The sequence below is a fragment of the Pocillopora damicornis genome, chromosome 5, assembly GCF_964200805.1.
Source record: "Pocillopora damicornis chromosome 5, jaPocDami1.2, whole genome shotgun sequence".
NCBI classification, from domain to species: Eukaryota; Metazoa; Cnidaria; class Anthozoa; order Scleractinia; family Pocilloporidae; genus Pocillopora; species Pocillopora damicornis.
The window spans coordinates 12483119-12508118 of record NC_142674.1 but is presented as its reverse complement, the minus strand read 5'-3'; the positions used below and the strand labels follow the sequence as shown (position 1 = coordinate 12508118).

At 40.5% G+C, this 25000-nt stretch overlaps 4 protein-coding genes and 1 long non-coding RNA gene across 5 annotated transcripts in view; 2 read left to right on the top strand and 3 right to left on the bottom strand.

The window, feature by feature from the left end:
* LOC149045334 (ATP-dependent RNA helicase DDX24-like) overlaps nucleotides 1-1720 on the bottom strand; it is a 10610-nt gene extending 8890 nt beyond the window's left edge. Inside the window, exons 1-2 of the mRNA XM_089205892.1 lie at nucleotides 1684-1720; nucleotides 983-1143 (exon numbers count right to left, since the gene is read on the bottom strand). Coding sequence (XP_089062018.1) covers nucleotides 983-1143; nucleotides 1684-1720 — 198 coding nt within the window. The remainder of the gene's footprint in view (nucleotides 1-982; nucleotides 1144-1683) is intronic.
* A 2576-nt stretch (nucleotides 1721-4296) lies between these two features.
* On the bottom strand, nucleotides 4297-5355 carry LOC149045333 (uncharacterized). Its single transcript, XR_016187214.1, has 2 exons — nucleotides 5064-5355; nucleotides 4297-4395 (listed from the first exon to the last, which is right to left on the bottom strand). It is a non-coding gene; the product is annotated as an uncharacterized LOC149045333 (long non-coding RNA).
* Nucleotides 4487-8166, top strand: LOC149045332 (RNA-splicing ligase RTCB-like). The gene is made up of 5 exons (XM_089208121.1): nucleotides 4487-4913; nucleotides 5352-5413; nucleotides 5769-5818; nucleotides 6273-6379; nucleotides 7511-8166. Exons 1-5 carry the CDS (start codon nucleotides 4512-4514, stop codon nucleotides 7640-7642), a joined length of 753 nt encoding a protein of 250 aa, XP_089064247.1. The 5' UTR covers nucleotides 4487-4511; the 3' UTR covers nucleotides 7643-8166.
* A 1450-nt stretch (nucleotides 8167-9616) lies between these two features.
* On the bottom strand, nucleotides 9617-15447 carry LOC149045331 (uncharacterized). Its single transcript, XM_089205891.1, has 3 exons — nucleotides 14945-15447; nucleotides 13870-14840; nucleotides 9617-9624 (listed from the first exon to the last, which is right to left on the bottom strand). The coding sequence occupies exons 2-3, from the start codon at nucleotides 14483-14485 to the stop codon at nucleotides 9617-9619; spliced, it is 624 nt and encodes a 207-aa protein (XP_089062017.1). The 5' UTR covers nucleotides 14486-14840; nucleotides 14945-15447.
* Nucleotides 15448-15525: 78 nt separating this feature from the next.
* Nucleotides 15526-22537, top strand: LOC149045330 (uncharacterized). Its single transcript, XM_089208091.1, has 2 exons — nucleotides 15526-15858; nucleotides 21218-22537. The coding sequence occupies exons 1-2, from the start codon at nucleotides 15679-15681 to the stop codon at nucleotides 22535-22537; spliced, it is 1500 nt and encodes a 499-aa protein (XP_089064217.1). The 5' UTR covers nucleotides 15526-15678.
* Nucleotides 22538-25000: the final 2463 nt, after the last annotated feature.

The following is a 25000-nucleotide window of genomic DNA, read 5'->3' as shown; positions in this document are numbered from 1 at the left end:
TAACAATGGAAAACAGAATCTAACTGTGGATGTATACTTCCAAATTGTCAATTTAAGTACATAAAGTTTACCTCTAAAGATGTATGTTTTGCAGCCTGTTTGAGATGATTTTTTATTTGTATAGCCAATTCTCTGGTTGGTGTCATTATCAACGCCACGAGTGGTTTCTTGAGCTTGGATGTTCCATTACCAGTTTCTGTGGCTTCTGTAGCATTATTTTTGGTAGCATTTTCTGTAGTTTCTCCTGCTTCTTGACTGGTCTTCTGGCCAAGGATGTGGGTGAGAATTGAAATCCCAAAGGCTAGTGTTTTACCTGAACCCTTGAAAAAACATATTTTAAAATTAATACACTTAAATAACATCCTCCTTAAAAACCAGCCATTCGTGAAATCAAAACTTCTCTCAAGTGATTTTATCATAACTTCAACGGACAATTTCAGAGCATTATCCAACATTATGATATAAGAACTAAGAAACTTACAGCAACGTTATTGTAATGCACATTTTTGCATAAAGAATAAATCTGCCAACCAACTATAGAGGAGGGAAGAACTATCAAATTATTTCTTAAGAGATTAAAATTTAACTTTCAATCTGTCAGTCTGTCAGTCTGAGTTCTTTCAAGAGGTACACCATACACATACTTTCAGCTCAACGGCCCTCCTCAAGAGTGCTTTAACAAGTCATATTTGTAATTATTCAATACTCTCTTAGTACTTAGACATTTATTCAGGTCAAAGACCAGCTCTAAAGTAACAGAAACTGTTTGCCATAATGTGTGGGAAAGTCTTCTTGCATGTAAATGAGCAAGTTGTACATCATAGTAAATACATGTACATATTGAAAAAGTATTTTTTCCACTTTCTCTCTCCCTCTCAAAAGAATAAAAATAATTATTCAAAAAAGTTGTGGAACAAAGTAAACAAACAATGCACATAGTAAAAGAGACCTCCACCAATCCAACTGCTCTGATTCAACTCACTGTTTCTGCTGCACCAATGATGTCCCTGTGGTGGAATATTGCAGGCGGAAGGGAGAGAGTCTGTATAGGGGTTGGTGTTGTAAAACTTTGTTCACTGAGTCCTCTCTGAACTTCTTTGGGAATGCCAAGGACTTCCCAAGCACTCATATCTGCCATGGGCTCTAAAGTTTAGTTCATTCAAAATGAATGATTTAGCTATAAAATATGACTGCATCTCAACCTCATACTTTAGTGTTGGTGGGAAATATCATTATTTGATATTATTACAGTTGCGTGTGTTGTGGTTCAATTTTATCCTTGGTTCAAATTTTATTTCGTTTTGTTTTTGTTTTTTGGGTATTGTAATGTATGATAATGAGTTTGAAACAAAGGAATTAAAATTTGAACCAAGGATAAAATTGAACCACAATATATGCAATGAGTTATTTGTACCTAGCTGAATATGAAATATGTCTATGAAGGTTACATAATCTAAATCAATGAATACTTTATTAATAAATAATAGCAATCATAATGATAACCAACTTATTGGTAAAATTACATAATTTATAGAAAATTATATCTTTGCCAACACAATATTATCTACACAAAATGTGCCTGATTCTCTTGTTTATAGAACATTTCATGTGCAATGATAGGAGTAAAAAATTGTACTTTGTCTGGTGCATTTCCCATCCATAATTCCAGAAAGTAATTCTTACCTGGAGGATCTTCCTCCAGTCTATTGTCAGTGACCATTTCTACTCTGTTTTGCTCTTCTGACTGGGCTTTACTTTGGGCCTTGTTTTTCTTTTTCCTCTTCTTTTTTCCCTTTGTCTGTTGGTCATTCTTTGTGCTTTTTTCAAGTTGTGTGAGTGGTGTGGTATCTGTTTGTTCCTGATTATCCTGAAGATATAAAATCAAAGGAGAATACTGTGTAGCTCTTTTGTATGTTTTTTTTTCTGTGAGCCAAAATTTTAGAGAAAACCGAAAAAAAGCCTGTATCCTTAAATACAAATAATTGTACATGTATGTGTAAAGACTGAAAAAATGCATGAGCCTTTGGGCCAGTGCAGTCTGCTGTCTTTGAAAAATTAAGGACAAATTGCTCTCAAAATGATTTTGATGACTTGATGTATTTTCATGTAGTTCTTGTGGAGAGTGTTACTGTTGTTTCTTTTTGCTTGTTTGTTTGTTTTTTTTTCATTTAAGGTACGACTAGCAGTTATCTTTAGTTTGTTTTGTTTCTGATGTCAAACACACCCAATCTAACTCAGGAGTCAAGTCATTCCATTTGAGTTGAATTGAGTTGATTGAACAACATTTTCAACCTTGCCTTGGAACAGGTTGAGGATTATTTATTAAGTGCCATGAAATTCGACTTTTAGTAGGACATTTCCACTTTACATGGGATGGTTCATTCAGATTTTCGGTATCACAAGATGACTTAACTGCCAATTAACTTCTGGTGGGACATGGTTTGATGCTACTCTGGTTTAAAGATTTAATGAATGTAACTGCAGAAGTTACAATTAATAGACCCAACATTTTGACACTCCTATCTAGTGCCTTCATCAGGGGTGATCTAAACGCTGCAACAAAAGGTCCTGTTATACCATCCCTAATTAGCTACCTTTTTTTCTGACAAGGTGTAAATAGGTGTCAGGAAGTAAGCTGCCATCATTAAAGGAGCGCGGGTGGAGTTAATATGCCAGGCTTCCGAACAAAGGCGCTGGTGGTAACGCCGATTAGTGGTGATAATTTTAGAATTATCCCCCCAATTGTATGGTTATTTAGGTATGTGTGCTCCAATAAAGCTGAATTTTCTTTTTTGCAAAAGAAAGCTGCTTTTTGATGTTCTTTCAAATGTGTACCATGCTGATGTTTGGTCTTCCAGTGTATTCGTTGTCACAGTCATTGCAAGAAATAGAATAAATGGCATCAGTTTGTTGTTCTTTTGTGACAGGATCCTTAGGTTTAGAAAAAATACACCCCGAAGTCTGAGAAGGTTTTTGAGCAACTTAAATGTTGTGGCTATTCAAAATTCTCTTAATGGGTTCCATAACACCATGAATGTAAGGAATAACAGCAAAACCAGTTGCTGGTTCCCTTTTATCAGGAGTGCTACTAGTTGTAACTGGTTTTTGGTAGTTATGGAGAAGAGTCTTTGTATGGCCGTTTGCCTTTTGGACATTTGAAACATATTTCCTCTCCTCAGCCTTCGAATTGAGTGAAGATGGTAGACAGTCAGCCCTCCTAAGTAAAGTTTTGGCTACAGACTTTTTATGGCAAATAGGGTGGTGAGAATTGAAAGTGAATTATTTTTCTGTGTGGGTAGGTTTACGACCTGACGCCTATTTACACCTCATCAGAAAAACAAGGCAGCTAATTAGTGATGGTATAAAAGGACCTCTTGTTGCAGCATTTGGATCACCCCTGATGAAGGCACTAGACAGGAGTGTTGAAATGTTGGGTCTATGAATTATAACTTCTTTGGTTACATTCATTAAATCCTTAAACCAGAGTAGCATCAAACCCTGTCTGATTGTCCTCCTGGTGGCCATGTTAACTTTAATATAACTTCTGGTGGGTCGATACATAAATGATTCAACCCAATTTGAATGTAATGGACAACCCTCAATTTTGTGTCAGTATAGACTGCACAAACATGCATTTATGACATACATGTATTTTCTAAGATTGGATGATGCACATAAAATTTGCTGAAAATTCTCCCATTTATTACATTTAATAATTAAAGGTGAGTAATGATAAAAAAATAAATAAACAAAAAAATTGACATACAAATATATTTTTCCCAATTTCTCAGTTACATGTACATACTCAAACTTAAGTCAAATACAAAGTAATTTCACCACGTGCTTGAATCTTATTTTCTGAATTTAACAACGCGGTAGGTTTTAAAGCACTTTAAGTAATTCACCTTATGCGGCGGCCGCTCTTTTATTTTCTTCTTCCGAGCTGGTCCACTTGTACCAATTCCTGTTAGTTCTTTTAGATCATAATCTTCCATGACTTCAAGGGACACAAATCCATCCATTTCGCCCGCAAAGAACGAAGGATCGTCCAATACTACTGGTTCCCATTTCCGCTTCTTCCCTTTCGAATTCTTCTCTGCCATTATGGAGCAATGAGCAAAGAGCTTTAACTGAGAAACTGAATATAAACGCTCTTTTGAATAACAGCAACAGTTCTGGTTTATCCCTAGAGAGTTAATAAAAACACTCTCACGTCGTCCGCCATTGTGGATTACTTGCCAGAGAAAGACTGGATAAGAAATTTATTCTCACAAAAGAAGTAATTTGGAAACTCACCTTTGAGTAGGACTCTATTTCCTTTTTTTTCTTTTTTTTCTCTTTTTGTAGGGAATATGGCAGCCTTTGACATGTCTCTTCCGGAAGCAGTTGTTTCTCCTGGTAAAGTTAAAAAAAAGTCTTCTTCATAAATGAATTGATGAACAGATTTATTAATGATTGATCAAAATTACAAGGTAGTGTAGCAAGACCAAAGTAGCAATGAAATACCATATATGCTATTCTTTGAGTTTGTTCTGAATTGGTCATTTTATATTTACTTGTTATGCAAGATGGTGATGACAAACACAAGCCATTTCTTTGCGTGGCTTTCAATTGGCCATAAAACATGCATATTATTTAAAAATTGTTCAAGTCCTTGTGGCACTGATCACAAAATTTTTGACAACTTGTTGTTCTTGAAATGTATTTTTTCATTGTATGATTACTTTAAAAGAAGTCTCCCATCTAAATCTGATTTTAAAGAAGTTCTTATTGTTTATAATCATGAGAAGTACTCATACAAAAGATCATCTGTGTTAGGTGGTGTTGGTTTTGATATCAACTGTGGGGTGCAACTACTGAGGACAAACCTTGATGAGAAGGATGTCAAACCTGTTAAAGAACAATTAGCACAGGTACAGGGTAAAGTACATCATGGTTAAACTTCCTCTTCTTCCTTTTGACTGTCATTTACCCCCTTGGTACAAATTTCTTTCTCTCCCCACTCCTCCTCTGCTACAAGTATCTAAGATATAATTTTCACCTAGAGGATACTGAGCACTCACCTGCCATAATTTGGCCTGCTTTAGCTTGCCTCAGGCTGGGTGCATTTCTACATGTACATGTACTTACACAATGTATCTTTCACGTACTAAGCACAGAGGACTTCAGTTATCTGAAACATTTGCAAACCAGCAAAACATTTAAAAGAACTGTTTTATTTTTTGTTTTAGTTTGTTTTGGTTTTTTGTTTGTTGTTTTGTTTGTTTGTTTGTTTTCATGTTTCTTGTTAGTTATGCTAACATTTCCTAATTTCCATAATATTTGTTTCTTTTTTTTTCTCCTCATTTCAGTCACTTTTTGATCATATTCCTGTTGGTGTTGGCTCTAAAGGTGTTATTCCCATGGGTGCAAAGTAAGCTGAGTTTTTCATCTCTTGTACAACTTGTCAGTCAAAGCTGTTTATTCTGACTTCAGTTACAAGCTTAACCCTTTCACTCTCAAGATTTCATGGGTAATTTTCCTTACTTTCTGTTATACTATCCCTATGATGATAGGTTGGAGAATTTGATATTGGATCAACTGATACCAGTGATTCCCATCTTGATATTTTTCTTTATCCTTATTTCTTGTCTGCTTGATAGTAAATTGAGATTGTAAGGAGAAATTCTGTCTTGGTCACTCATGGGAGTTAAAATGTTAATACTGTATTGGGTCCATTACTTTTTTTCTGTAATCATTTTAATATTTCTTATCATTTTCTCCAACAGAGATCTCGAGGAAGCTCTCTCAATGGGGATGGATTGGTCCTTAAGAGAAGGTTGGCCATTTTCCTAAATTTTCTTTTAGGTTGAAATTTTAAGGGGGTGTCTTATGAAAGCCATGCAGTTAATAGAAGGTGTGAGGATGTTTTTAATTCATTTTCGAGTTGATTTGGGTGATGGTAAGTTAGGAAATTCCAAATAAGGGTGCTTAATGGGTAGTTTTTATCGGAAAGAGGCAAGTGAGAAGTGGACAACAGAGAAAGAGTCACTGGAAAATTAAGATATACATCGTACATGTGCCATCTCAAAGAAGTATTTTAAAAGAATTTAAAATTACGTTACCTGGTATTAAGGTGAACAAAATTGGAAGTTGAAAATCGTGACGGTCATATTTAAGGTGTCAACAACAACAACAACAACAACAGCATTTATTTAAACACGATAAAAAATTCAGCAAAAGCTGATGTGGTCGTGATTTAATTCTGATGTAATTTTGTCTTCTCATTACAGGTTATGCTTGGGCTGAGGATAAGGAGCATTGTGAAGAGTACGGACGAATGCTGCAGGCTGACCCTGGAAAAGTTAGTGATAGAGCAAAGAAACGAGGCTTGCCGCAGGTAAATACAGAAGTACAGAAGTTTCATTTGTAGCTCTTACTGAATAAAATAAGCAGGAGCGTTTGATACGAGCGTTGACTGCGCGACGAGGGTAGCGCAATTGATGACTGATTCTTTGCAGCCTGTTGTGAAGGCGCTCTTTTATCGAAAGTCCTCTGTTATCAAAGGGAACGCTATGACAACGAGCAAGTAGAACAAAGTCAAATATGGCAAGGAACCAGTGGGATCTCATTACGAAATTGAGCAAACTCTACAGAGCTAGGGAGGGGGAGGGAGGGAGGGAGGCTACATATAGTACCGTGTCGCGACTGATTTTAGAATAAGTTGCGTCTGCAGGGCGTGAATTTAACTTTTTTTTCTGATAGCCACTTGGCTCCTAAATTCTTCAAAGTGGTAGCCAATTCAAAAAAAGTTGGTCGCCATTTTCAAAGACAAACAAAATCTTTCTTTACGCTGTCAGCGTTCTAGATAGACTCTCCAAAATTAAGTTAGGGAAAAGATCTTTAACGTGCTACAAAGTGGACATTAGGATGGATGATATACAACGTTCAGGCTCATCTAAATCCAAGATGGCGTCTAGTTATCGATCGAGATGCATGTGCTACGTTTTGGAAACAAACTTAACGAGGAAGTTTGCCGCGGATTTATCTTTGCAAATCTTTTTAATTCACTGTTCAGGTTATGATGAAACGTTCTAGTCGCCAATTTGGCGACTAACTTTCAGGATTTGGTCGCCAAAGTGAAAAATTTAGTCGCATTGGCGCCTGTATTAGGCGCAATTCCACGCCCTGGTCTGATCTTGCGAGAAAGTGGCACGAGTTTCCATCTATGACTGTACAGATCACTTTCGCCTTTCGACCAAAATTGTTCTCAAACGTACAGATTACTTCAAGCTCTAAGTAGGCTTTTACTTAACGGTTAAGTAAAATGGTAAGTTTTTAGGGAATTTGCGGTGCTGTATCGTTAGGGGGTATAGCAGGATAAGATGATTTATGAACTGAATTGATGTGTAAATTAGCCACCGTTAAGAGTTCCTAAAGCTGACGTTTCGAACGTTAACCCTTTGTCAGCATTAGAAACCCTAAAGCTGACGAAGGATAACTGTTATGGCTTATCTTCTCCACTGATTAGCTTGGCACTCTTGGAGCGGGGAATCACTATGCGGAAATCCAGGTTGTGGATGAAACTTACGACAATTATGCTGCAAATAAGATGGGAGTTGATCATCTTGGACAGGTAGAAAAAAGGGCACTTACGTCTTAACCCTTTAACTCCCAGATCAAATTTGTAATTCTCCATACTGTCAACCATAAAATTGTTATGATGTTAGTTCAGAGAATTATGTATTGGATCAACTTATTATCCGCAAATTGATATTTTTCTTTATTCTTTTCTGGTTGATATTGTATTGATATTGTAAGTAGAAATTAAGTCTTGGTCACTCATGGGATCTCTGACTTGCAAGGAGTGAGGCATGTGAGCAATTGAAGATCTTTTAGGAAAGCTGCTTGATATTTCTCTCGAGCTTGTAGGAAAGATCTTTTCTTAGTCTCTCTCGTTACATTTCAAACCTCATAATAATTATCTCTCAGTTCTTGTGTTTATCAATTGTTACTCGTTTAGTTACCAACTACCACGACTACCAACTCGAACAGCTTCAACTGGGTCTCACTTAGAACTCTTTAGTTTAGGGTTAGTTTGGTTGCTAATGATCTTGTCAATAATTATATAATTTATGTTTAAAAGGTTTGTGTGATGATCCACAGTGGCAGTAGAGGACTTGGACATCAAGTGACCACTGGTAAATGGTTTATATACCGTTCCTCTCTTAACGATAGATAAATGAATCTATTATCGACTTAACTTATGTCTCCACAGAAGGCAAGACTTGATTATTTTCCAGGTGATCGCTGTCACCCGAGTCAGGCATTCTTGATTTCTTCGTTTTACAGATGCACTGGTAGAAATGGAGAAAGCCATGAAAAGGGACAAGATTGAAGTCAACGACAGACAGGTTTGCTAACAGTGTAGTGCATTTAAGTCTGTGCATTAAGTTTGTATTTTACCAAGTATTCCACGACAATTGCACTTGTCATGGCCGTCTACATTGACAAAGAAACTTGTAATGACATCTCTTAAATGGAACTTGCTAAAGTAGAATTTCCCTTAAGCTTTGTTTGCAGTTTTTCCAACAAGTATTTTTATCCAGGCATCTAATTTAGTAGAGTAGAGATAACGAGCCTTGATTAATTTACCACATCTACAGAAATGATATCTCTATACGGCATTACATGAGCAATTGCTCCCAGTGCAATTATAGTTGGATGGTTTTGGGGAAGTTTCGCTGTGATAGGTGTAATAGAAATTGACTCTGTCTCTTTTCTCCGTTATTGGTATCTGTTGAGTCGATTTTCACATTGCGATCAATGGTCAGCTGAACGAACGCCCCTATAAAAGCACGTGGAGAAATAGTACGTTTTCATTAGCGATGGAATCAGAGAAGTTAAGACTGTTCTTAAAACAATGAAGTTGAAAATCGGATTCGCAAGCTCAACTTAGCCAGGTTATAAGAGTTCACGTTAAATCATTCATGTTTTTAGCCTGGTAAATTTTGTCTTCTCCAATTTCCCTTATTTGTCGGTTTTAGAACAAGGCAACTTACTGAGACAAAAGTTTTCATGATCAACCGTCTAAACTGCTCGCTTCTCCTAAGGATTACGACAAACAATCACAATTGTAATGTTCTACTCTAACGGGTCTGAAATCGTAAGTTCTGATTAGTTTATTCTTCCCCTTATTTGGATGGTTCCGACGATTTGTTTCTCGTTTTAAACACAAGTGTTGACAACCATATATTTGGTTCCTTTACAGCTTGCTTGTGCCAGAGTTAACTGACAAGAAGGTCAAGATTACCTCAAAGGCATGGCTGCAGCAGCGAATTACGCTTGGGTGAACCGTTCAACGATGACATTTTTGACAAGACAAGCTTTCGGAAAAATTTTCAAGAGTACCCCGGACGACTTAGACATGCAAGTAATCTATGACGTGTCACACAACATTGCAAAAATCGAGGAACATGTATTCTTTATTGTTATTACAACAATATCTTCAGTTCTTTGGATTATATATATATATATATATATATATATATATATATATTTATTTTAAGAGGAAAAAAGGACGCAACTACATTTTCCAGACAAGCCTGTTTCGTGGATCGCTTCACTCTCCAGGGGTTTAAACCCCTGAAGAGTGAAGCGATCCACGAAACAGTCTTATCGGGAAAATGTAGTTGTGTCCTTTTTTCCTCTTAAAATATTTATTCCGCCCTGCTTAAACGTATTGAGCACTGTTCCACGCGAAAATCGACTTGCAGACTCCCTATATATATATATATATATATATATTTATATATAACTAACTGCAGACAGTACTGTCTATATATGTCTGTATACTGTCTATACTGTATATATATTTATATATATATATATATATATATATATATATATAACTAACTGCAGACAGTACTTTTTTTTTTTTTAATATAAAAGCCTGGAGACCAGGCAGTTTTATTTCGTCAATGATATCTATTTACAATTCTAATTGATTAAAGTATTCGAATTAAATTATGAGTTATTTAGGTAATTACAGGTCTCAATTAACTAATGATATTTTCTCTTACAGGCGGCACGAACAGCGCACGGGCTATAACAGCCCGGAGTAAGCGCCCACCTGTAAGAGGTAACAAAGTTCTATTTAAAAGTTTTCTATTTACTATTTACAAAGAGATATTTCAGACCATGTGGGGCGCAAACAGCGCGCGGGCCTGTAGCCCGGAGTAAGCACCCCTCATGGGCGAGATTTAACAAGTTTTATTATATACAAAGGTTCAGGGGGGAGCAAGAGAGGGGAAGAAGATGGGCTTACCAGCGTCGACCGAACAAAGTACGTTTTTAAAAGACCAAAAATTCCTTAAGGTATCAGTGTCGTTACTAAGAATTCTGAGTTGGACATCTTTCTTAATTAAGTCTATAATCGCGTTGGAGCTCAAAAGAGAACCTTCGAAGGTAGCTTTATTTCTGGCAAGCCAACACCAATATATGATGGTTGCCTTGAGAAAGTTAGATAAGGATATAGCGGTGGTAGATTTGTCTAGGGAAAAAGGGTAGTAGATAGATGTAGGGGAGATAGAGAAGGGGGAGTCGAGTAGAGCACGGAAAAGGGGGGAGAAGTGGTCCCAGACTTTCACAACTCTGGGACATCCCAAGAAGCAGTGTTCAATAGTTTCCGTTTTTCCGCAGATCGCGCATTTGTCATTATTGATGTATCCCCAAGACTTAAGGAGATATCTTACGCGGATCATTCTATGGATCAATAGCCAAATTAGATCGTTCTTCTTGTTTTCAATTAGCTTTAGGCGAGACTTGCGCCACACCCAGGCCCAACGATTGATGGGGCGGTCCATAGCAGACGCCCAAAAACCGGAGCACCGGTGTGCAACGCAGACGGGGTCAAGCAACAAAAGATATAAATTCTTACCGGTGAGTAAATCAGGTAAGGCACCAGTTTTCTGATGCAAGGTACGGAAATTATCTAGACAAAGGCGGTAGTAATTGGAAGGAAGGAAGGAAGAGGGAGCAGAATTGGTGGGAAAAGAAAAACGGGGATCTAGAATAGTTAGCTTATGTCCTAAAAAATATCGAGCTAGGTAATGCCATTTGGATGTGCCAAAGTCATCTCTTAAACTGGAAAAAACAGAAAGGCGCAGGCTAGCGCACTTAGCTTTAAAATTAACGACGTTGAGGCCCCCGGATGATGGGGGCGCATAACAGCGATCGCGACTAACATTTTCCATTTTTCCTCTCCAGATAAAAGGCCAAATGATCGACTTAAAGCTATCGTGCACCCAACGGGGTGGGGGGATGACTTTAGCAACGTGCCATAAACGGCTTGCGCCTAAAGTATTTACAATTAAGGTCCTACCGATAAAAGACAGGTCTCTTTGTTTCCAAAGATTTAGAACCGAACTTAGTTTGTCTAATTTGGCCCGCCAATTGTCGTCGTCGACATTGACGAGGCCGTTTGAGAAGTAAACACCAAGCACTCTCATTTTAGTGACCCATTTGAGGCCATAGGGAGATTCAATTCTAGTTCGCCATTTTCCTAACCACATTGCTTCAGATTTGGACGTGTTCAGTTTAGCGCCAGATCCTTGTTCAAATTTTGATACGACTCGGAGAAGTGAAGAAAGAGATCTTTCGGATTTTAAGATGCAAGTAGCATCGTCAGCGTACTGGGATATTTTATATTGAAGGCCCCCTGCTCCGGGGAGCAGGAAACCTTCAATATCTTTACAATTACGGATTTGCGTTGATAATACTTCTGAAACTAGCACATAAAGGAGAGGAGATAATGGGCATCCTTGTCTCACCCCTCTTCTTAAGTGGACAGGGGGGGACAGGGAGCCATTAACAATGATTCTAGAGAAGGCTTTAGAATAAAATAGTTCGACCCACCCACAAAAGGAGGGGCCGAAACCAAATTTACGCAATACTCTCATCATGAATTCGTGGTCAACTCGGTCAAAAGCTTTTTCTTGATCTAAGGAAATGAGAATACCCGGTTCATTAGTTTTGTCAATCATGTCGAGGGCATCACGAAGTAAGGCCAAATTTGAGAAGATAGTGCGGCCGACCACGCCGCACGTTTGGTCTGAATGCACGATGGAGTTCATGACTTTTTTCAATCGTTCAGTGATGATTTTAGATGCTAACTTGTAGTCAGTGTTTAACAAGGAAATTGGGCGCCAATTTTTTGCGAGGCGTCGATCATCTTTTTTGTGGATGAGTCGTAGGAGGCCCTCGTACTGGCTATCCGCGAGGGAGCCAGCAAGAAAGGCCTCGTTCAAAACAGAAAGGAGAGATTCGCTCAAATCGTTCCAAAAACACGAGTAAAATTCTGTTGGGAGACCATCAGAACCGGGTGACTTGCCGGTCTGAAGGCCTTCCAATGCGGTAAGTAATTCTTTATTAGAAAAAGGGCCTTCACATAGATTGCGCTCATAATCAGTCAGTGAAAATTCGAGGCCGTCAATTATTTCAGTTTGAATTCGCATATCAAGAGGATCTTGGGTGAATAAATTCTTGTAGAAATTGGTTAAAATTCTTTCAAGATCATTTTGAGAACTTCTGAGAACACCGTTCTCGTCAAAAAAAGATTCAAAACTATTCATGTCAGCTCGTTTTTTCTCCAGACGGAAGAAATAGCGTGTTGGTTTCTCACCTTCTTCGAACCATTGTGCTCGGGAGCGGACTTTAGCTCCTTCGGCTTCTTTCGAGATCAGAGAGGACAATTGGCTTTCCAAATCGCTAATTACACCTGGGTTATTTAAGCGATTAGAATGTAAAGCGTTTTTAGCATGGGTTAATTGCTTAGTAATTAGGATTCTTTTGGCATTTGCTGTTCTCTGTTTACGGATACAGTATGAAATACTTGTTTTGCGGACTTCAATTTTTAGAGCATCCCACCATTCGCGAAGGGAGGCGAATTCGGGGATTTTAAGCTTAAAGTTGTTAATCGATTTTGACATAATGTTTTTAAATTCTACATCTGAGAGTAAAGAGCTGTTGAACTTCCAAATTCCAGGACCGTGATTAGAAGGGTTAGTCGTTAGTTCAATTTTTACAAAGTCATGATCGGATAGGTCGTATACGCATGGAAGAATATTACATTTCGTTACTAGGGTTAAGCCTTTAGCGACGAGAAAGCGGTCAATTCTAGATGCCTGGGTATGGTCTTTATTAGACCAGGTGAAAGTTACTTTGCGCGGGTTGTTTTTGCGCCAAATGTCTGTAAGTGAGAAGTCAGCACAAAGGGATCGGAGAAGTTTTTGATCAGACAATAGGATGGCGGAACAATTTAATTTATCTAGGACATTGTCCACACAATTAAAGTCTCCCCCGATCACTAGGTCCCCTTGGGGGAGAAAGTAATTGTGCAGACAAGAGAAAAAACTTTTACGATCCGAAATAGTATTGGGAGAGTAAATGTTTACTAAATTTAGTTTAGAATTATAGTAGTCAATGAGTAAGCTCAATATTCTTCCTTCGGAATCGGTCAAAAAACGGATAATTTTGCCTGGAAAGTATAGAGAAAAGAGGATGGCAACACCGGCAGACCTGCCAGTCCCGAAGGACCACAGACATTTGCCACGCCAGAGTATTTCGAATTCCTCCGCTTGTTTTTTGCATGAGACATGTGTTTCTTGTAAAAGGATTATGTCACAGTTTGAATAATTTAATTCTTGAATAATTTTTCGACTTTTACTGGAGGACCCGAGTCCTCGCACATTTAGAGAAATTATTTTAAGCTTACTCATTGAATATAAATAAAAAATTAATATCTGTACCGCCTTCTCCTAGGTTTAACTCTCTCCCATCCATCATCATCAGTTTCGGAGCCAGAGTAGTCACGGCGGGAAGATCTATCGCGGTCATCGCGGCCGCGATAATAATCTCGATCGCTTCTATCTCTCTCTCTTCTGTCGTCTCTCCGGTCATCTCTTCGTTCTTCTCGATCGTCCCTCCCTCGCTCGTCTCTTCGTTCTCTTGGTCGTTCTCTTCTACCTTCGTCGCGTTGTTGTTCTCGTTGTTTCTCTTGATCTTGTTGTTTCTGTTGTTCTTGCTGTTCCTGCTTTTCTAGTAATTTCTGTTGTTCTTCTTGTTGTCGCTGTTGTTCTCTCTGTTGTTGTAGTTTTTTCTGCCTTTCTTCTCTTTCCTTGGCGCGCTGGGCTCGCTCTTGTTTCTTTTCCTCTTCAGTTTTAGGTGGCGTTGGCTCACTATCGACGTTCGCGCTGAAGAGCAGGAAGGGGCATTGAGGCATGGAATGGTTGTCCGCTAAACAAACGGAACATCTTGGCGAGTCTTTACATTCTTGAGCTCGATGCCCAGGGCATTCACAATTAAAACAACGGACTGCAGAGCAGTCTTTGGCCATGTGGTCAGTAGCTCCACAATTCCGGCAAGCTTTTGGCTGATTTGGGTACCATATTTTGATAGGTTCACCAGCTATGTTGATGTTGGCAGGGATAGTTCGATGTAGCGCCATTCGAGCCGTTCTCACTCCATTCTCGATATGTTGTGCAATTTTGTCGCGCCGAAATGAAAGGACACGACCGTAGTGGCTGAGTCGGCCAATCACGGCAGTGTCGGGTAGTTCAGCGGGGGCTTCATGGATCTTGACGAGGACCAAACGATTTTCGCAGTCGCCCAGGAACACTTTGAGACCGGCAATCACGACAAAAGGTGTTTCAAGAGCGGCTTCTTTAGCTGCACGGCTCTTAAAAGTCACGATCCAAGATCTATTGGACGCCTTTCTCTGGATTCCGGTGATAGCGTCAATATCGATTTCTGCCGCGTCAAAAGCTTCGAGAATTATTTGCGATGTGACGGTTGTATCAACGCTAAAATAAATAGAGCGATCCTTCGTGATTCTACTTTGACTAGGAGCATTCAAAAAAGGCACGGCCTGAAATTTCACACCCTTATTTTCCAGATTTTTTAGTACCTCAGGGATTTCGATTTCCACGTCTGCGCCCCAGGACTGTGAACCTTCTACCACGCTTGCGTCTACGACGTCTCCTGGATTCGCTGTCGAGTTATCTGTAGTAAACTGGCTGATATTTTCACTTTCCTGGCTGTCCATGTTGACCAATTGCTGCAAAAGCAAGGAAAATAAACTTTTCATAAGCCTTTTAACCTTACCCAAGAGGCCGAGAAGCTTTCAGTACTGTTTCGGCCTTCTGGGCCTCATCAGTGCAGTGCTGATGCTAGGATGGAGGTAAGACTATATAGCCACCCCAAGTGATCTCACATATGTGGGATCATCTAAGCCATGCCAGAGTGCTCAAACTAGAAAAACTAGTGAGCATGCATAATGCTAGCAGCAATGACTCATCCTAGTAGAGTGCTCAATTTAGACATGAAAGCAAAGCTTTGTATGCCAAAGAGCTATATCTAACTGCAGACAGTACTGTTTCGGCCTTCTGGGCCTCATCAGTGCAGTGCTGATGCTAGGATGGAGGTATCCTCATAGCCAAAGAGCTATATATATATATATATATTTTTTTTTTTCTAGTTTGAGCACTCTGGCATGGCTTAGGTGATCCCACATGTGTGAGATCACTTGGGGTGGCTATAATGCCTTACCTCCATCCTAGCATCAGCACTGCACTGATGAGGCCCAGAAGGCCGAAACAGTACTGAAAGCTTCTCGGCCTCTTGGGTAAGGTTAAAAGGCTTATGAAAAGTTTATTTTCCTTGCTTTTGCAGCAATTGGTCAACATGGACAGCCAGGAAAGTGAAAATATCAGCCAGTTTACTACAGATAACTCGGCAGCGAATCCAGGAGACGTCGTAGACGCAAGCGTGGTAGAAGGTTCACAGTCCTGGGGCGCAGACGTGGAAATCGAAATCCCTGAGGTACTAAAAAATCTGGAAAATAAGGGTGTGAAATTTCAGGCCGTGCCTTTTTTGAATGCTCCTAGTCAAAGTAGAATCACGAAGGATCGCTCTATTTATTTTAGCGTTGATACAACCGTCACATCGCAAATAATTCTCGAAGCTTTTGACGCGGCAGAAATCGATATTGACGCTATCACCGGAATCCAGAGAAAGGCGTCCAATAGATCTTGGATCGTGACTTTTAAGAGCCGTGCAGCTAAAGAAGCCGCTCTTGAAACACCTTTTGTCGTGATTGCCGGTCTCAAAGTGTTCCTGGGCGACTGCGAAAATCGTTTGGTCCTCGTCAAGATCCATGAAGCCCCCGCTGAACTACCCGACACTGCCGTGATTGGCCGACTCAGCCACTACGGTCGTGTCCTTTCATTTCGGCGCGACAAAATTGCACAACATATCGAGAATGGAGTGAGAACGGCTCGAATGGCGCTACATCGAACTATCCCTGCCAACATCAACATAGCTGGTGAACCTATCAAAATATGGTACCCAAATCAGCCAAAAGCTTGCCGGAATTGTGGAGCTACTGACCACATGGCCAAAGACTGCTCTGCAGTCCGTTGTTTTAATTGTGAATGCCCTGGGCATCGAGCTCAAGAATGTAAAGACTCGCCAAGATGTTCCGTTTGTTTAGCGGACAACCATTCCATGCCTCAATGCCCCTTCCTGCTCTTCAGCGCGAACGTCGATAGTGAGCCAACGCCACCTAAAACTGAAAAGGAAAAGAAACAAGAGCGAGCCCAGCGCGCCAAGGAAAGAGAAGAAAGGCAGAAAAAACTACAACAACAGAGAGAACAACAGCGACAACAAGAAGAACAACAGAAATTACTAGAAAAGCAGGAACAGCAAGAACAACAGAAACAACAAGATCAAGAGAAACAACGAGAACAACAACGCGACGAAGGTAGAAGAGAACGACCAAGAGAACGAAGAGACGAGCGAGGGAGGGACGATCGAGAAGAACGAAGAGATGACCGGAGAGACGACAGAAGAGAGAGAGATAGAAGCGATCGAGATTATTATCGCGGCCGCGATGACCGCGATAGATCTTCCCGCCGTGACTACTCTGGCTCCGAAACTGATGATGATGGATGGGAGAGAGCTAAACCTAGGAGAAGGCGGTACAGATATTAATTTTTTATTTATATTCAATGAGTAAGCTTAAAATAATTTCTCTAAATGTGCGAGGACTCGGGTCCTCCAGTAAAAGTCGAAAAATTATTCAAGAATTAAATTATTCAAACTGTGACATAATCCTTTTACAAGAAACACATGTCTCATGCAAAAAACAAGCGGAGGAATTCGAAATACTCTGGCGCGGCAAATGTCTGTGGTCCTTCGGGACTGGCAGGTCTGCCGGTATTGCCATCCTCTTTTCTCTAAACTTTCCAGGCAAAATTATCCGTTTTTTGACCGATTCCGAAGGAAGAATATTGAGCTTACTCATTGACTACTATAATTCTAAACTAAATTTAGTAAACATTTACTCTCCCAATACTATTTCGGATCGTAAAAGTTTTTTCTCTTGTCTGCACAATTACTTTCTCCCCCAAGGGGACCTAGTGATCGGGGGAGACTTTAATTGTGTGGACAATGTCCTAGATAAATTAAATTGTTCCGCCATCCTATTGTCTGATCAAAAACTTCTCCGATCCCTTTGTGCTGACTTCTCACTTACAGACATTTGGCGCAAAAACAACCCGCGCAAAGTAACTTTCACCTGGTCTAATAAAGACCATACCCAGGCATCTAGAATTGACCGCTTTCTCGTCGCTAAAGGCTTAACCCTAGTAACGAAATGTAATATTCTTCCATGCGTATACGACCTATCCGATCATGACTTTGTAAAAATTGAACTAACGACTAACCCTTCTAATCACGGTCCTGGAATTTGGAAGTTCAACAGCTCTTTACTCTCAGATGTAGAATTTAAAAACATTATGTCAAAATCGATTAACAACTTTAAGCTTAAAATCCCCGAATTCGCCTCCCTTCGCGAATGGTGGGATGCTCTAAAAATTGAAATCCGCAAAACAAGTATTTCATACTGTATCCGTAAACAGAGAACAGCAAATGCCAAAAGAATCCTAATTACTAAGCAATTAACCCATGCTAAAAACGCTTTACATTCTAATCGCTTAAATAACCCAGGTGTAATTAGCGATTTGGAAAGCCAATTGTCCTCTCTGATCTCGAAAGAAGCCGAAGGAGCTAAAGTCCGCTCCCGAGCACAATGGTTCGAAGAAGGTGAGAAACCAACACGCTATTTCTTCCGTCTGGAGAAAAAACGAGCTGACATGAATAGTTTTGAATCTTTTTTTGACGAGAACGGTGTTCTCAGAAGTTCTCAAAATGATCTTGAAAGAATTTTAACCAATTTCTACAAGAATTTATTCACCCAAGATCCTCTTGATATGCGAATTCAAACTGAAATAATTGACGACCTCGAATTTTCACTGACTGATTATGAGCGCAATCTATGTGAAGGCCCTTTTTCTAATAAAGAATTACTTACCGCATTGGAAGGCCTTCAGACCGGCAAGTCACCCGGTTCTGATGGTCTCCCAACAGAATTTTACTCGTGTTTTTGGAACGATTTGAGCGAATCTCTCCTTTCTGTTTTGAACGAGGCCTTTCTTGCTGGCTCCCTCGCGGATAGCCAGTACGAGGGCCTCCTACGACTCATCCACAAAAAAGATGATCGACGCCTCGCAAAAAATTGGCGCCCAATTTCCTTGTTAAACACTGACTACAAGTTAGCATCTAAAATCATCACTGAACGATTGAAAAAAGTCATGAACTCCATCGTGCATTCAGACCAAACGTGCGGCGTGGTCGGCCGCACTATCTTCTCAAATTTGGCCTTACTTCGTGATGCCCTCGACATGATTGACAAAACTAATGAACCGGGTATTCTCATTTCCTTAGATCAAGAAAAAGCTTTTGACCGAGTTGACCACGAATTCATGATGAGAGTATTGCGTAAATTTGGTTTCGGCCCCTCCTTTTGTGGGTGGGTCGAACTATTTTATTCTAAAGCCTTCTCTAGAATCATTGTTAATGGCTCCCTGTCCCCCCCTGTCCACTTAAGAAGAGGGGTGAGACAAGGATGCCCATTATCTCCTCTCCTTTATGTGCTAGTTTCAGAAGTATTATCAACGCAAATCCGTAATTGTAAAGATATTGAAGGTTTCCTGCTCCCCGGAGCAGGGGGCCTTCAATATAAAATATCCCAGTACGCTGACGATGCTACTTGCATCTTAAAATCCGAAAGATCTCTTTCTTCACTTCTCCGAGTCGTATCAAAATTTGAACAAGGATCTGGCGCTAAACTGAACACGTCCAAATCTGAAGCAATGTGGTTAGGAAAATGGCGAACTAGAATTGAATCTCCCTATGGCCTCAAATGGGTCACTAAAATGAGAGTGCTTGGTGTTTACTTCTCAAACGGCCTCGTCAATGTCGACGACGACAATTGGCGGGCCAAATTAGACAAACTAAGTTCGGTTCTAAATCTTTGGAAACAAAGAGACCTGTCTTTTATCGGTAGGACCTTAATTGTAAATACTTTAGGCGCAAGCCGTTTATGGCACGTTGCTAAAGTCATCCCCCCACCCCGTTGGGTGCACGATAGCTTTAAGTCGATCATTTGGCCTTTTATCTGGAGAGGAAAAATGGAAAATGTTAGTCGCGATCGCTGTTATGCGCCCCCATCATCCGGGGGCCTCAACGTCGTTAATTTTAAAGCTAAGTGCGCTAGCCTGCGCCTTTCTGTTTTTTCCAGTTTAAGAGATGACTTTGGCACATCCAAATGGCATTACCTAGCTCGATATTTTTTAGGACATAAGCTAACTATTCTAGATCCCCGTTTTTCTTTTCCCACCAATTCTGCTCCCTCTTCCTTCCTTCCTTCCAATTACTACCGCCTTTGTCTAGATAATTTCCGTACCTTGCATCAGAAAACTGGTGCCTTACCTGATTTACTCACCGGTAAGAATTTATATCTTTTGTTGCTTGACCCCGTCTGCGTTGCACCCCGGTGCTCCGGTTTTTGGGCGTCTGCTATGGACCGCCCCATCAATCGTTGGGCCTGGGTGTGGCGCAAGTCTCGCCTAAAGCTAATTGAAAACAAGAAGAACGATCTAATTTGGCTATTGATCCATAGAATGATCCGCGTAAGATATCTCCTTAAGTCTTGGGGATACATCAATAATGACAAATGCGCGATCTGCGGAAAAACGGAAACTATTGAACACTGCTTCTTGGGATGTCCCAGAGTTGTGAAAGTCTGGGACCACTTCTCCCCCCTTTTCCGTGCTCTACTCGACTCCCCCTTCTCTATCTCCCCTACATCTATCTACTACCCTTTTTCCCTAGACAAATCTACCACCGCTATATCCTTATCTAACTTTCTCAAGGCAACCATCATATATTGGTGTTGGCTTGCCAGAAATAAAGCTACCTTCGAAGGTTCTCTTTTGAGCTCCAACGCGATTATAGACTTAATTAAGAAAGATGTCCAACTCAGAATTCTTAGTAACGACACTGATACCTTAAGGAATTTTTGGTCTTTTAAAAACGTACTTTGTTCGGTCGACGCTGGTAAGCCCATCTTCTTCCCCTCTCTTGCTCCCCCCTGAACCTTTGTATATAATAAAACTTGTTAAATCTCGCCCATGAGGGGTGCTTACTCCGGGCTACAGGCCCGCGCGCTGTTTGCGCCCCACATGGTCTGAAATATCTCTTTGTAAATAGTAAATAGAAAACTTTTAAATAGAACTTTGTTACCTCTTACAGGTGGGCGCTTACTCCGGGCTGTTATAGCCCGTGCGCTGTTCGTGCCGCCTGTAAGAGAAAATATCATTAGTTAATTGAGACCTGTAATTACCTAAATAACTCATAATTTAATTCGAATACTTTAATCAATTAGAATTGTAAATAGATATCATTGACGAAATAAAACTGCCTGGTCTCCAGGCTTTTATATTAAAAAAAAAAAAAAAAAAAGTACTGTCTGCAGTTAGATATAGCTCTTTGGCATACAAAGCTTTGCTTTCATGTCCAAATTGAGCACTCTACTAGGATGAGTCATTGCTGCTAGCATTATGCACGCTCACTAGTTTTTCTAGTTTGAGCACTCTGGCATGGCCTAGGTGATCCCACATGTGTGAGATCACTTGGGGTGGCTATAATGCCTTACCTCCATCCTAGCATCAGCACTGCACTGATTCGGCCCAGAAGGCCGAAAAAGTACTGAAAGCTTCTCGGCCTTTTGGGTAAGGTTAAAAGGCTTATGAAAAGTTTATTTTCCTTGCTTTTGCAGCAATTGGTCAACATGGACAGCCAGGAAAGTGAAAATATCAGCCAGTTTACTACAGATAACTCGGCAGCGAATCCAGGAGACGTCGTAGACGCAAGCGTGGTAGAAGGTTCACAGTCCTGGGGCGCAGACGTGGAAATCGAAATCCCTGAGGTACTAAAAAATCTGGAAAATAAGGGTGTGAAATTTCAGGCCGTGCCTTTTTTGAATGCTCCTAGTCAAAGTAGAATCACGAAGGATCGCTCTATTTATTTTAGCGTTGATACAACCGTCACATCGCAAATAATTCTCGAAGCTTTTGACGCGGCAGAAATCGATATTGACGCTATCACCGGAATCCAGAGAAAGGCGTCCAATAGATCTTGGATCGTGACTTTTAAGAGCCGTGCAGCTAAAGAAGCCGCTCTTGAAACACCTTTTGTCGTGATTGCCGGTCTCAAAGTGTTCCTGGGCGACTGCGAAAATCGTTTGGTCCTCGTCAAGATCCATGAAGCCCCCGCTGAACTACCCGACACTGCCGTGATTGGCCGACTCAGCCACTACGGTCGTGTCCTTTCATTTCGGCGCGACAAAATTGCACAACATATCGAGAATGGAGTAAGAACGGCTCGAATGGCGCTACTTCGAACCATCCCTGCCAACATCAACATAGCTGGTGAACCTATCAAAATATGGTACCCAAATCAGCCAAAAGCTTGCCGGAATTGTGGAGCTACTGACCACATGGCCAAAGACTGCTCTGCAGTCCGTTGTTTTAATTGTGAACGCCCTGGGCATCGAGCTCAAGAATGTAAAGACTCGCCAAGATGTTCCGTTTGTTTAGCGGACAACCATTCCATGCCTCAATGCCCCTTCCTGCTCTTCAGCGCGAACGTCGATAGTGAGCCAACGCCACCTAAAACTGAAGAGGAAAAGAAACAAGAGCGAGCCCAGCGCGCCAAGGAAAGAGAAGAAAGGCAGAAAAAACTAAAACAACAGAGAGAACAACAGCGACAACAAGAAGAACAACAGAAATTACTAGAAAAGCAGGAACAGCAAGAACAACAGAAACAACAAGATCAAGAGAAACAACGAGAACAACAACGCGACGAAGGTAGAAGAGAACGACCAAGAGAACGAAGAGACGAGCGAGGGAGGGACGATCGAGAAGAACGAAGAGATGACCGGAGAGGCGACAGAAGAGAGAGAGATAGAAGCGATCGAGATTATTATCGCGGCCGCGATGACCGCGATAGATCTTCCCGCCGTGACTACTCTGGCTCCGAAACTGATGATGATGGATGGGAGAGAGTTAAACCTAGGAGAAGGCGGTACAGATATTAATTTTTTATTTATATTCAATGAGTAAGCTTAAAATAATTTCTCTGAATGTGCGAGGACTCGGGTCCTCCAGTAAAAGTCGAAAAATTATTCAAGAATTAAATTATTCAAACTGTGACATAATCCTTTTACAAGAAACACATGTCTCATGCAAAAAACAAGCGGAGGAATTCGAAATACTCTGGCGCGGCAAATGTCTGTGGTCCTTCGGGACTGGCAGGTCTGCCGGTGTTGCCATCCTCTTTTCTCTAAACTTTCCAGGCAAAATTATCCGTTTTTTGACCGATTCCGAAGGAAGAATATTGAGCTTACTCATTGACTACTATAATTCTAAACTAAATTTAGTAAACATTTACTCTCCCAATACTATTTCGGATCGTAAAAGTTTTTTCTCTTGTCTGCACAATTACTTTCTCCCCCAAGGGGACCTAGTGATCGGGGGAGACTTTAATTGTGTGGACAATGTCCTAGATAAATTAAATTGTTCCGCCATCCCACTGTCTGATCAAAAACTTCTCCGATCCCTTTGTGCTGACTTCTCACTTACAGACATTTGGCGCAAAAACAACCCGCGCAAAGTAACTTTCACCTGGTCTAATAAAGACCATACCCAGGCATCTAGAATTGACCGCTTTCTCGTCGCTAAAGGCTTAACCCTAGTAACGAAATGTAATATTCTTCCATGCGTATACGACCTATCCGATCATGACTTTGTAAAAATTGAACTAACGACTAACCCTTCTAATCACGGTCCTGGAATTTGGAAGTTCAACAGCTCTTTACTCTCAGATGTAGAATTTAAAAACATTATGTCAAAATCGATTAACAACTTTAAGCTTAAAATCCCCGAATTCGCCTCCCTCCGCGAATGGTGGGATGCTCTAAAAATTGAAATCCGCAAAACAAGTATTTCATACTGTATCCGTAAACAGAGAACAGCAAATGCCACAAGAATCCTAATTACTAAGCAATTAACCCGTGCTAAAAACGCTTTACATTCTAATCGCTTAAATAACCCAGGTGTAATTAGCGATTTGGAAAGCCAATTGTCCTCTCTGATCTCGAAAGAAGCCGAAGGAGCTAAAGTCCGCTCCCGAGCACAATGGTTCGAAGAAGGTGAGAAACCAACACGCTATTTCTTCCGTCTGGAGAAAAAACGAGCTGACATGAATAGTTTTGAATCTTTTTTTGACGAGAACGGTGTTCTCAGAAATTCTCAAAATGATCTTGAAAGAATTTTAACCAATTTCTACAAGAATTTATTCACCCAAGATCCTCTTGATATGCGAATTCAAACTGAAATAATTGACGGCCTCGAATTTTCACTGACTGATTATGAGCGCAATCTATGTGAAGGCCCTTTTTCTAATAAAGAATTACTTACCGCATTGGAAGGCCTTCAGACCGGCAAGTCACCCGGTTCTGATGGTCTCCCAACAGAATTTTACTCGTGTTTTTGGAACGATTTGAGCGAATCTCCCCTTTCTGTTTTGAACGAGGCCTTTCTTGCTGGCTCCCTCGCGGATAGCCAGTACGAGGGCCTCCTACGACTCATCCACAAAAAAGATGATCGACGCCTCGCAAAAAATTGGCGCCCAATTTCCTTGTTAAACACTGACTACAAGTTAGCATCTAAAATCATCACTGAACGATTGAAAAAAGTCATGAACTCCATCGTGCATTCAGACCAAACGTGCGGCGTGGTCGGCCGCACTATCTTCTCAAATTTGGCCTTACTTCGTGATGCCCTCGACATGATTGACAAAACTAATGAACCGGGTATTCTCATTTCCTTAGATCAAGAAAAAGCTTTTGACCGAGTTGACCACGAATTCATGATGAGAGTATTGTGTAAATTTGGTTTCGGCCCCTCCTTTTGTGGGTGGGTCGAACTATTTTACTCTAAAGCCTTCTCTAGAATCATTGTTAATGGCTCCCTGTCCCCCCCTGTCCACTTAAGAAGAGGGGTGAGACAGGGATGCCCATTATCTCCTCTCCTTTATGTGCTAGTTTCAGAAGTATTATCAACGCAAATCCGTAATTGTAAAGATATTGAAGGTTTCCTGCTCCCCGGAGCAGGGGGCCTTCAATATAAAATATCCCAGTACGCTGACGATGCTACTTGCATCTTAAAATCCGAAAGATCTCTTTCTTCACTTCTCCGAGTCGTATCAAAATTTGAACAAGGATCTGGCGCTAAACTGAACACGTCCAAATCTGAAGCAATGTGGTTAGGAAAATGGCGAACTAGAATTGAATCTCCCTATGGCCTCAAATGGGTCACTAAAATGAGAGTGCTTGGTGTTTACTTCTCAAACGGCCTCGTCAATGTCGACGACGACAATTGGCGGGCCAAATTAGACAAACTAAGTTCGGTTCTAAATCTTTGGAAACAAAGAGACCTGTCTTTTATCGGTAGGACCTTAATTGTAAATACTTTAGGCGCAAGCCGTTTATGGCACGTTG